This window comes from Aulonocara stuartgranti (assembly GCF_965226115.1).
Source record: "Aulonocara stuartgranti genome assembly, chromosome: 23".
In the NCBI taxonomy this organism is placed as follows: domain Eukaryota; kingdom Metazoa; phylum Chordata; class Actinopteri; order Cichliformes; family Cichlidae; genus Aulonocara; species Aulonocara stuartgranti.
The window spans coordinates 4,457,561-4,469,804 of record NC_138958.1 but is presented as its reverse complement, the minus strand read 5'-3'; the positions used below and the strand labels follow the sequence as shown (position 1 = coordinate 4,469,804).

General features: G+C 39.6%; 2 protein-coding genes across 4 annotated transcripts; one reads left to right on the top strand and one right to left on the bottom strand.

The window, feature by feature from the left end:
• Positions 1 to 427: 427 nt before the first annotated feature.
• LOC309699873 (serine/threonine-protein kinase NIM1) lies at positions 428 to 8,572 on the bottom strand. Of its 3 annotated transcripts, XM_082523062.1 has the most exons (6): positions 8,485 to 8,572; positions 7,083 to 7,112; positions 6,852 to 6,954; positions 4,967 to 5,269; positions 4,359 to 4,627; positions 430 to 3,343 (listed from the first exon to the last, which is right to left on the bottom strand). In XM_082523062.1, the coding sequence occupies exons 3-6, from the start codon at positions 6,871 to 6,873 to the stop codon at positions 2,591 to 2,593; spliced, it is 1,347 nt and encodes a 448-aa protein (XP_082379188.1). In that variant the 5' UTR covers positions 6,874 to 6,954; positions 7,083 to 7,112; positions 8,485 to 8,572; the 3' UTR covers positions 430 to 2,590. The 3 variants fall into 3 exon arrangements, with proteins under 3 accessions (XP_082379186.1, XP_082379188.1, XP_082379187.1); XM_082523061.1 differs by lacking the exon at positions 7,083 to 7,112 and having other exon boundaries at positions 431 to 3,343; XM_082523060.1 differs by lacking the exons at positions 6,852 to 6,954; positions 7,083 to 7,112; positions 8,485 to 8,572 and having other exon boundaries at positions 428 to 3,343; positions 4,967 to 5,719.
• Positions 8,573 to 8,666: 94 nt separating this feature from the next.
• On the top strand, positions 8,667 to 11,057 carry pole4 (polymerase (DNA-directed), epsilon 4, accessory subunit). Its single transcript, XM_082523063.1, has 4 exons — positions 8,667 to 9,070; positions 10,052 to 10,136; positions 10,565 to 10,606; positions 10,772 to 11,057. Exons 1-4 carry the CDS (start codon positions 8,822 to 8,824, stop codon positions 10,783 to 10,785), a joined length of 390 nt encoding a protein of 129 aa, XP_082379189.1. The 5' UTR covers positions 8,667 to 8,821; the 3' UTR covers positions 10,786 to 11,057.
• Positions 11,058 to 12,244: the final 1,187 nt, after the last annotated feature.

Sequence of the window (12,244 nt, the reverse complement as noted above, 5' to 3'; positions counted from 1 at the left end):
AGTACAGGAAACAGACAAACTTCATTACTCGTCCTCATAAAGCTGCCAGAGTTTCACAATCGATTGTCTTCTCGGTTCAAATCATATTTCTGTGAGAAAAGTAAACTAGTTAATGTTCAAAGAGCCGCAGCTAAACTCTGAAGGTGAATGTTGCTCATCCTCCTCAGTTTTTACGTGACAGACTTTAAACAGCTGTCTGTGCTGCAGGTAACAAAAGTGCTGAACATTTGTTGTAGTTTTAAGAAATTAAACCCTGAGACGTGTTACGTCTTGCTCCTATTTGACAGACACTTAACTTTCTCTTCTTTCCTTGGAAGAGCGCTCACATTCAATGGCTTCAAACAAACAAGCAGCTGCATACTGAAACCAATCAGTGCAGATAAAAGCAGCTGGCTATGCAATAATAAATATAAATTAAGGGTCTTTGTTCATGCTGATATCAAACTAAAACTAAACCATTTATCATGTCTTAAAGTGAGGTGGTTTAAAAGGTAACGACTTTGGGGAACTTTTATTTCTCTGGTGGAGAGATTAGGAAAGAGAATAAGCAGGGAGGTGCACATACATATGTTTAACATGCAGTCCACTATAATTGCAGTTTTCTTTGTTTTCTTTTGCAAAAAACCTCATAGTTAGTACAAATTGCCCATATTAGGAATGTACTGTTTACTATTTCACAACCATCTCTGCTCTGATTTGTCATTCATTCGGAGCTCAGGGGTTCTCTTTTACTGCCAAGTACCATTTCCAACAAATGCAAACTTGCTTACGAAGACAAAAACTTGGCTCTTTGTGATAATTCCAGAGGATGAGTAAAGGTAAAAGCAGAACATTAATAATGTGAAAGTAACAAGTGTAAGAGAAGAGGGAGAAAAGCAAAAAGAAAAAAAGACTAAGACTTTGATTATTATGTGATCATATGAGCAAATTCATAGATTTGTCCTTCTGGTCTCCGGCTTTACATCGCACAGAAAAATCTTCTGCTTTTGTTTGGTGAAGCTGAGTGATATGTCACGCTCATTTATCTTTGAATGTAAACTCTGGTGGAAAACAAGCAGCTTACTTTGCAGCCATGCCCGTGTAACCTTTTGAACTCCTTTTTTCTCAATGTTAAGTTCACAAAGAAAATTAGCGATTAGATCTGTGAGCAGTTTAATGAATGACTCTGCTGAGACTTGATGATAAGAGCTTTCTCAGGTGGAAATGATAACAGACACTTATTGCCCACTGGTACTGAACAAGAGCAGAGTCATAAATAAACAGCGAGTCAGGACTAATTCTTGGCACTTGTTCGGATCTTTGTGATCTCTCTATATGTCTGCGCTTGCCCGCGCAGTGTGTTCACATTCTTGTGCGAACAGGCTGCGGGTTGAGGGCTAAATATTTTATTGCAAAATATAAAGCTTATGATAGTGCCAAATACCCATCAGAAACAGAGCAGGTGTGTGCAGTCATTGACAGGACTGACGTCAAGTTGTAATGTTACTGGTCCCAGAGCTATACCTGGTTTAGAGAGACTGCTGTACCCTCAGGGAGAAGTGCAAGTGATGGGAAAATGAACCATCATTAACTGGAGAGAGAGCCAATTAGTTTTTATATGCACTTGGGGTGAAATGACACGTTATGTTCGCAGTGCACACTTTCATTTTTCATAAACTCCTTTTACCGAAAGGGCTTGAATTGACTCCAAAGTCAGTTCCTGAGAACTGGCTCGAGAGTCGAGGATTTATCGAATTTCAAGGCTTACAAATAAAGAAGATCTCATTTTGCATCCCAGTAGAAATTGCAGTTTTTAACAATATAAATCTGGAGTCTTGCATGCAGCAGAACGAGACGATCACATTGTCCTGTGATAACATGCCTCCTGCTGGAAGGAAAGAATCGGGGGAGGATGTCCAGATGAGGAGATTAGAGGGGAAACAGTTTTAAATTACTGTTTGAAAATAACTTTATTCTGTTTAATGAATCTGGCCTTAATCTTTGCTAGAATTACTGATACAGCGTGGCTTGAAGCTCAGGGCAGCATCCCTGGAGGATTTATGAAAACATTGCTTTAAAATGTGAGCAAACATGAGAATAATTTACAAAGATATGAAAAAGATAGATATAATAACACCAAGGTAAACTCTCAACATTCATTGTGCGCTTGACTCTCCTCCTTAGTGAACAACGTGAACTGCATTTATAATCACTTTTACGTCACATGCATACCCAATGAAGGCATTTGAGGCATTTGCTGTAATGCAAATGCGGTAGGCTAATTTTACAATTTATTTTTTGTTTTCTCTCTTTTTCTTATATTTCCTCCTGATACACATTTTCTTTTTTACTTTCTGTTGGGCCAAGCATGTTCCCTTGTGGCTGTCTCATTAGGCTTACCTGGATTAGGTCAGATTTATGTCCTGACTAAGAAGGATTGGAAGATGCTGATAGCCATTTAGTGATTGATAGGTGTTTTGCGTCAGTAATCTTGCCGTTGGTGATGTAATCACAGGCATGTAACATAATACCTGGACTGCATGAGAGCGCACACATGTGATAAAGTCGCTTTGGTGCCACAAATGAAGGAGTCCGGTGCAGCTCTTTGTCGTTATAGTATTGCACATACAGTGGAAGGATTGTGTTTGTCAACTGATGCTGCAGACCACTTGCTCGGACTCTCGTACTCATCTGGTTGGAGCACAGAGTAACCCACAGCCTCGACCAACCTCCTCTTCTGGACTCGATGGAGGAGGATCCGATAGGCCCCTGTCAGTGGATTCCTGCAGTCCAAGCAGGGGTTATTCTGGAAATGAAGCGCCACGACCCCGAGATCCGACAGCAAACTCTTTACCTCTTCCTCTTCCACGCACAGAGTCTGATTTGTCTGTGCAAAGTGAGCAGGAGACAGTGGCAACGGCGTATAGGGACGAGGGAACTCAATCCCCTTCAGCCAAGCACTGTCTGAAATCTGCGTTAAAGAGGAGCGATCAACAGGCACAATCCGCAGCATGCCTTTGATGACCAGCTGGCACGGATCTGGCACATAAGAGGGGATACGGTAAGCCCCCTGGAGGATGCAGCGCTTCAGCCTGCCCAGATTTTCCCCATAAAAGGGTAAAGTTGCTGTTGTCATGAAGTACAAGAGAATACCTAAAGCCCAAATGTCTGAGTAACGTCCGGAGTATCCCTTTTCCTTAAAAAGTTCAGGAGCAGCGTAGGGCGGAGAGCCACAGAAGGTGGTGAGAAGCTCAGCAGGGCTGCTCTCTGTGCTGAAGCCAAAATCCCCAACTTTGATGCAAAAGCTGGTGGTGTAGAAGATGTTCTCCGGTTTCAGGTCTCGGTGGATGATGTTGCAGTCGTGCTGAAATGTGACACACACATGGACAATTTTAGAAAGAGTTCTCCTTTAATGCTCACAGAGAACGCCAGCGCACTGGTTTATTTCTGCACTGTGGGGCAAAACACTGATATAGCAACATTTCTTTGCTTCATCTTATGATAAGTTATTAATGCATTTGTGTTGGATATCTACATTTTGATTTAAAGAGGATCGATTTTTCACTCTGCTCATTTTGATTTTTGGACCCTATCAGAATAGCTTTGCAGTCAGTGTCAGAAGTCAGTTTGTGTCCGATTGACTGAGGCCACTCTGACATTTAATATGAGCAGCTGCTAGCACTTAGCTGATCCCATTATTTGAAACTTTGCCCACTATAACAGCTTAACTAACCTATTGTGAAGAAAATGAGACGCTCAGAGGGGATAAAGACGGACAGGGAACTAATTAACTATTATTATTATTATTATAACACCCACATGCACTGATGAAGCATTGTTTGGCCTGGCCATTCCAGGATACATTTTCCTTCTGCTACACAGATGTGGCTCATGTATCGAAATCTCCCGAATCAATAATTTTTACAAAGAAAAACGTTATTGGGAGCAGATATTGTGAGTTACTCATGACTCAGACACCTAAATTACATGCTTATCATCTGTCTACACTGCAACTATCTATAATACACTTTAACTAATATTTATTTATAATGCATCTTCTGGTTTTAGTTTATTTTAACTGAATTAGTGACTCTTAAACTGTTCTCTTTGTTTACTCATCGAGTGGTCAGTGGCGCGGTCTCTGTGCTCTACCCTGCATGTCAAAGTATCCTTTAACACGATACTCAGATTTGACCCAGTTTCACATTCTCATCTCTACTTATTGTTAGAGGCCTTAAGGTTTCAATCTGATCACGTAAGTCTGGCACATTTTGAGTCAAGCTGGGATTTTTTAATTCATTCCATGCTTTCTCTCCACATTTCAATCAGCGAACATATCACAGACTCATGCTGTGACCAAGGGTGAAACCGAAGCTCACCATGTGCTTAACAGCAGAGATGATTTGTGCGAAGACCAGCTTGGCTTCCAGGTCGTTAAGCTTCCCCCTCGTGGTGATTCGAGAGAACAAGTCTCCACCGCTGCCGTACTCCATGACCAGATACAGCTTCCGGCTCGTCTCCATCACCTCATAAAGGCGCACTATGTTGGGGTGGCACAGCTTCTCCATGCAGCTGATCTCTGAGGAAGTCAGAGGCTGTTTCTTCTTATCCAGATGCAGCTTGTCCATGATTTTAACAGCTACTCTCTCTGAGACAGGAGAAGGGGAGGGAGAAGGCTTAGCTGTCAGTGACAGATTTAAAGAAGGTCTGATGAGGTTAAGGACTGAAATAAGGACGGATGTACATTTAGGAGATTTAAAACAAGAACAGACGAGACGCATCTGATCAAAAGGAGGGGAATTAGCTTTTAATAGGATGATTGTTGCAGCGTTTTTTAAAGTCTGCACTGATTTATGGTGCTCTTGAACACTTATTCAGAACACTGGAATGTGAGTGAAGCAGGAATGAGTTTGAAACACATAAAAAAGATGACTAACGGTGACTGAATAACTGGGACGAACATCCTAAATAACTGACGGTTCTTTACCTTTCGTCAAGGCATGGATGCCCAGCCTAACTGTAGAGAAGTTGCCTTGCCCGATTTCTCCACGCAGCTCGTAAAAGCCGATCCTTCGACCGAGCACGAGGTCATTGACGATCTTCTCGTTGTGGGTCATGTCATAGACGATCCTCTCAAACGGAGACTGCGCTCTCCTCTCTGCATCAGTCAGCTGCGGGGTGGCACACGTGGCAGCAGAAGCCAGGGGCTTGGCTGGTTTTTGCGTCTTCGGAGAGTCATCTTTGGATTTTTTGCTCGTTTTCTCTTTCGGCCATAGACGCATTTTGACGGCTTGGAAGTAAAAGCAAAAAAAGTGTGAAAACGTTGCAGCAGTGCTGCGTGAAATAGCAGAAATATTAGGATTTCCTTTAGATTTGGACCGAGACGACATCGCTTCTTAGACAAACACCTTTGTGTGTGCAAGTAGAGCTGTATGGGACATGGATAATAAGGTTGACCTCCATGCTAACTTACCTGGTATGTAACTGTACATCCCACATAAGTCAAAACATCAGGTCTGTATTCTGCCTAAATTTAACCCGAGTTTCTATCTGCACTTTTAAGCTGTCAGTGGATATTATTGAAAATGATGCTATGATAGACAAGAATGTGGCAAACTGGGTTTTAATTTATTTTGCTATCACTCATCTGCTTATGTTATATTCTTTTGCTTTAGGAGAACAAAAACAAAGTATAATCTGAAATGAATAAAACTGAATCTCTTCTCCTGGTTAGAGCTTCCACTCACACCGTTTCTGAAAATACTAACATTGCACCTCTGCGGTGTTAGTGTTGTGACCACTATGCAGGAAACAAGATTTCTGGATCACGGTAAATGGATTTCAATATGTGTGTTTTCATTTTTAATGGACAAAAGCAGGATGTTGACCGTTTTTTCTGCTCTGGGAATTGAAGTTTTCATTTTTTTGGACACAGTTCTTAAGAATCAGCACGTTAATTACAATTTTTTTTTTTGATAGTGTACAAATTTCTCTCAAACAGAACAATGCTTTGGCTCGAACGATTGCCTCGTACGGCGTTTCTTTTGTTTTTACAGGAAATTGTGCAGTACAGTCTGAGCATTGCATAGAGTCTCAAATCTGACCCAACAGTCAGGTCAGGTGCCAGACCGGCTACTTGTATCCTGTGTGGGCGTCTTGGAGAGCACGCATAACCTCTCAAAAACGACTGTGAGCAAAATGAACCAGCCAGTCAAGTATTACCAATAATAATAAACAAATATTAAACATTACAGTGTGATTATGTTCTTCCTCCTCTTGGACTTTGTCGATCAAATATAGCCGAGGATTACTTGGGTTTTTTAGATGGAGAATTAGTGCCATTTAGCTTGCAGACAGCTATTTATAGGATGCTAATGAAGACTAGACTGGCAAAACAAGAATGAACAGAGTTGCCAAATTAGGATTACACTTCCACGCTGCGTATGAAACTGAGCAGGCAGATGATTATTATCAGCATTTGGATCCATGTGAAACTGCTTTTCTATTATTCTTGTTAAATCTACCTGTAAATGTAACAGCTTGTATGACTGGAGCGATGTAGTCACTGTGAAAAATAATAGCAATGAATGAGATTTAATGAGTAGCTTTGAATCATCTTTTGTGGAAAATTCACATATAAGAGTGGAGATATATTCAGTTGCCAATCTGGCGCTTCTGAAATAAAATACAATTTTAAATCATCCAAATATGGGTTTTCTAAATCTAATCACCAAGGCTACAGTTGATAAGAGATTTTATACAGATGATTTAAAGTACTTTTTAAAAAAGTACATCTAATTTTAAAAACAACATGAAAAAGAAACGAATCACATTAGCTGATCAATAACAGTAATAAAACTAAAATATTTTACCTGTGAGCTGCGAGTCCTTCATATCTCTTCCTCAGAGTGTAACACCTGACTGTGGCTGAACATGTGAATGGAGCTTCAGTGGACTAAAGCAGTCCTCACAATCCTATTAACAGAGTGTATTAGTGGAGTGCTGACATGACCTGACACAATGGAAATGATGCAAAGATACTTTCAATGAATAAAAATAAGCATGCCTGCTTTCATAATGATGATAATGCTCATGTAACTTACACATGAAAGCAAGTTCGTGGGCGTCAAGCTCTGACAAAAAATATATAAAAATATTATAAATAAATAAAAACTAAAAAGTGTTTTAATAACTTTCTGGAATAAAATAAAGTGCTAATGAAAACAGAGCCAGACTACCTGAAGAAAACCCACGCAAACACGTAGAGAAACATAAAAGAACTAGCAGATTACTAAAAGCCCAGCTTTAAGCTTTAATAGCTCTTTAAGCTCTTTAACACTTTAAAGCCTGAACCATATTAAGTATATTAATATAGTGATTTTCTCAAATAACTGCCAGAAAATTATTTTGTTTTGCAAATATAGCGTTTAGGGAACCTTCTGATGAAATAAGAATAAATTAATTAATATTAATTAATTTAATATTAATATCTTATTTGCTACATCTGGCTTTTTTGCCATTTATTCCTTAAAAATGCATATAAGGGAAGATGTTTTTATTTATATAGGCAGAAGAAGAAGGTTTGTGGGTCTAACACTGTACTCATCGGCGAAAGTGACAAGTTACCAGAGAGTCATAAGCATTGCAGATTTTGGTGATTATGAGGGAAACTATCACAAGGAAAATAAAGCGGCAGTATATTCTGAAATAGAGGTTTTGTAGACTTTTGATTTTTTTTTTTTCAGTTTTACACAGGAGAAAATATGATGTGAAGAGACACAGACATATATGTCTGTCATAATTGGCTAAAAAATGCTAATATTGTCAGATATGGATGAAAAGAAGGTTTGAGAATCTATGAATTCATTCAATTGAAACTCAAACACTGCTGTCAGATAAAACAGCAGCTGAAATAACAGAGAATTAGTTAATAGAGACTATCACATGAGACCATAAGAGCAAACTTCAGCTTCCCATTAATCATGCTGTATTCACATAACAAGAGAGAGCTTAAAAAGATTGCAGGTGTTGTGATATTAGATGGTAAAGTGTTCAGCCATAGCCATACACCACATCCACACTTGGATGACCTCTGTGTCAGCTGATGAAGGAACCCACACAGTGCGTTGAATCTAACAGCAACAATAATCATTAAAAATAGAGCTAATACTGGACACCAGAGACAAACAAAACTTCAAATGAATACAATTTTACTGACTTGTCATTAAAGTCTTTATAAGCCATTTATATTTCACAATAGAGTTCACAATAAGTTCACAATAGCGTATACTGATGCACATTACTATGCAGTTGTTTTTAATAGTTTGTTCCCACTGCCCCCTAGTGGAAATATTGAGGAGTACAGTTGAGTTTTCCCACTTTTTGGTAAATGTCACAAAAAAAATAACATTTAGCGCATACACAAAATAATGTAAAATTACAAAGTTATAAAAACGATATATTTTAACCATACAATAGCAAAGTGTTATTTGTGGCCAACTTCACCTGCGACTTCGTGTCTACACTCGGACCCCTTGGTTAGTAGGGCTCCGGCTACACCCCGCTATCTAGGCGGCAATGTGCGGTGAATGACGTTTAACTTTAGCCAATAGTGAGGCCTGGATTCACAATCTGTCCAATCACCGAAGAGGATTAGTTGGCGGGGCCTGCACTCACTGACGAATCAGCGCAGGCCTTATCACGAAAGCCCGGAACCACATGCTGGCGCGCGCCCGCTGCTGTTGTTGATGTTATTATCTGTGACATGTAGCTATTAAACTATAGTCGTTTCTACGTGTGTGTTTATTTCTTAAGTCATATAATTAGCGCAAAATATCAGAAAATGGCAGCAACAGTGACGACGAGTCTTGTGACCGCAACGGAGCACGACCCTGACCGGTGTGAGAGTGAGGAGGAGACCCGCGGGGCCGAGGCGGAGGACAGCGGCCAGCAGCAGCAGACGGGCCCAGTCACGGTGAGCCACAGCCGGCTGTCCAAACTCCCGCTGTCCCGCATCAAGGCTCTGATGAAGACCGACCCAGACGTGGCCCTCGCCAGCCAGGAGTCTGTGTTCATCATCGCTAAAGCCACGGTGAGACCACTGATATCCTAACCGGTCCTGGTAACACGAGTGCTGACTCTATATGACGCTAACAAACTTAAGTGCAGATAGTAAATAATCTATTTTCTATATGTTTCTAATTCATTTTAGTTTATTTATCAAATTACTGAAATTACTGAAGTATATTTAAACTTTAGTGTAGGTTAACCTTTGGAATAAACGCAGAGTTTACTCATGTTAATGTCTAACTAAAATGTTAGAGTCAAACTGAACAATCATCATGCTAGATAGGGAATGAAAGCTAGTAGAAGCAAGATGGGATACATGTGTGAATGAGAGGGAGACAGGTGTAACAGTAAAGCTGCAAGGAGCAGAGGTAGTGAAGGTAGATGAGTTTAAATACCTGGGACAAACCGTGTTCAAGAGAGGTCAAGAAGAGAGTGCAGGCAGGGTGGAAGTGAGTGTTGGGAGACTGTGTGACAGAAGGATAGCAGGGAAAGGGAAGGTTTACAAGGCCTGGTGTCAGTGAGATGTACGGTTTGGAGATGGTGGCGGCAGGAACAGAGCTGGAGGTGCTCAGGTTTTCGTTGGGAGAGACCAAGAGGGACAGGATTAGAAATAGAGTGTTTTAGAAGGACAGCTCAGGTTGAGTGCTTTGGGGTTAAAGACAGACTTCAGAGACAATGGTTTGGACATGTTCAGAGAAGAGATGGTGGATATACTGGATGCTGACTGTGGAGCTGCCAGGCAAGAAGAAAAGAGGAAAGATCTTAGTGGAGGTTCATTGATGCGGTGAAGGAGGACATGCAGAAGAGCATGCTAGCAATAGGGTGGCATGGAGGCAGATGATCTGCTGTGGTGACTGTTTAGGGAGCAGCCAGTTGTGCAAAAACAGTTGCATTTCAGCACAAATATATTTTATCAGTGGCTTATGTTAATAAAAAAAAATCTATTTCTGATCGTTTCTCTGGTTCATTTTGAATGATTTCTTTTTGGTTTCTTTTTGTACAGGAATTGTTTGTTGAGATGATCGCCAAAGATGCTCTAGTGTATGCACAGCAAGGGAAGAGGAAAACTTTGCAAAGAAAAGACTTGGGTAAGTGGATTAAACATGTGCTTAATTCCATTTAAAGTCTACTTGCATAAATAGAAAATGGGCTGGTGCTTGTATAGCATTTTCCTGTTCTATCAAAGAACATCAAAGCACTTGTGCCTGTGTGCTTCTAACCTAACCGGGGCACAGTCATCCTCCAGCGGTGATCAGTGTCTTACCCAAAGATAATTATACAACCTGCTTCATAAGCCTGAATTTGACAGTTGTACATATTTCTCAGAATAACAACTACATCACGCTGAGATTTGACTTGAAGAAACAGGACGTGCTTTAATTTTAGGCCCCTGTTCCTTTTCTGTGACTGTCATTGCAATACTCAGCATTTTGCAAAATGTTGCAAATTCACAATTATATGACACCATGAGTAAAATATTGTGATAATATGGTATCATTTGTTTTCTTTTCCGCAGACAATGCAATAGAAGCCATAGATGAGTTTGCATTTCTTGAAGGTAAGCCACACAAAGACAAAAGTAGAAAACAACTTTTAAAGTTGTCTGGATTACGATGCTGATTGAATTCGTCACATGCACAAAATTCAGTATTCCACTTAATATTGAATTTATTGGCTCTGTTTTGAACCAGAATATGTTTTACTGACTTTATTTTTTCTGCAGGCACACTGGATTAAAGACTGCTTCAGGAGACTGGTCAAAACTGTTTGCAACCATCCAAGTTTTTATTACAGGGTCATAATTCACTGTTGGAAACTTTCTGCTACTTTTCTAAGTCAAAATCTGAAATTCAACATTTATTAATGCTTTTATACGATGGTTCCTCAAGATTTTTCATGCTTAACTTTGAAGACTTGTGATGGAAATGTGTACATTTTTTGTATATACTTGTGAAATACTATTCACTGTACAAGAAATAAAAGTATGTAAACAACAGAATGAAGTCTGTGCAGGTGTGTGTCACACTCAGCATTACTGGTAAAGCTGTAAGAGTAATAATATCAGGCTTCAGTGGAGTTTTCCAATTTAAAATCTGCAGAGTGACATTAAAAGCAAAAAGATTCGTGCACTGCAAACTTGACCCCAATTTTAACTAGTTTTTCAGATCTCCCAGAGGTAAACAAGAGATTAAGCATCTTCTGAATAAGGTTCAACATAAGAAAAATGAATGACAAGCACTGTGAGCAACACTCACAGCTGAGAAACTGAAGTGCATACTTTAAATTCCTTTTTTACTCCTGCACAGTTCAGGGGGATGTATTTTTGTTTGTTTGTTTGTTTTTAAAGCAGCCTGCTCTAAAGTAAATGTGCTCATCCAGTGATGTCAGAGCTATCCAGGGTCCTGCCCTTGCTAACACATTTGTAGAATTTCCTCCTTGTATTTAAATAATAGAATAACATCTTGAAGTTTTTGGAGACAAATCAGATCACCAATTTTTTTTTGTCTGTATAAATGTCTTGAGCCGTCTCTTGTCTCTTTATGTTTCACTTCTAAGAAATCAGACTTGTAATAATTTTAGTGGTTTTGAGAGCAGTTCTGCAGGCTTTCCTTTCATTTTGACTGCTTTTTCACTCATTTTCAATCCAGTCCTTGGACGTGAGCTTTTTCAGAAGAATGTTTTTTTATTAAGCCAGTTAACACTGAGCTATGAATCATTCAAACATAACAAAGGCGCCCAACTCAAGCAACAAACTGGTGTTGTGTATAAATATAAAAGAACACTTGGCAAAGAACCACTTTTAAATAGTATGTTTTTGCACTTTGTTACACAATCTGTTCCCTTTTCTCATGTTCAATCTATGAAAAATACCACAGTTTCACCAGCATAAAATAGTATTTATAAAACTTATGTCAGGATGGTTTGCTGTGTGTCCTTAAAACATTTCAGGAAATTGGTTCTGTGAAATTCAAAAGAAATTGCAGGCTTAAAAACTATCCGATCAACAGCACTTGAAATTCATGTCCTTAAGTAAATGTGGCCCATCAGCTGCTCCATCTACTGTTCACTGAAGCAGGCAGAAAAGGCTGAGGTATGCCAAATTACATAAGAGCTGGGCTGAAAAGTGATGAATCCCAATTTGACATTTTATCAGTGTGTTTGGAGATTTTAAGGAGAGAGGTACACTACTGTCGTC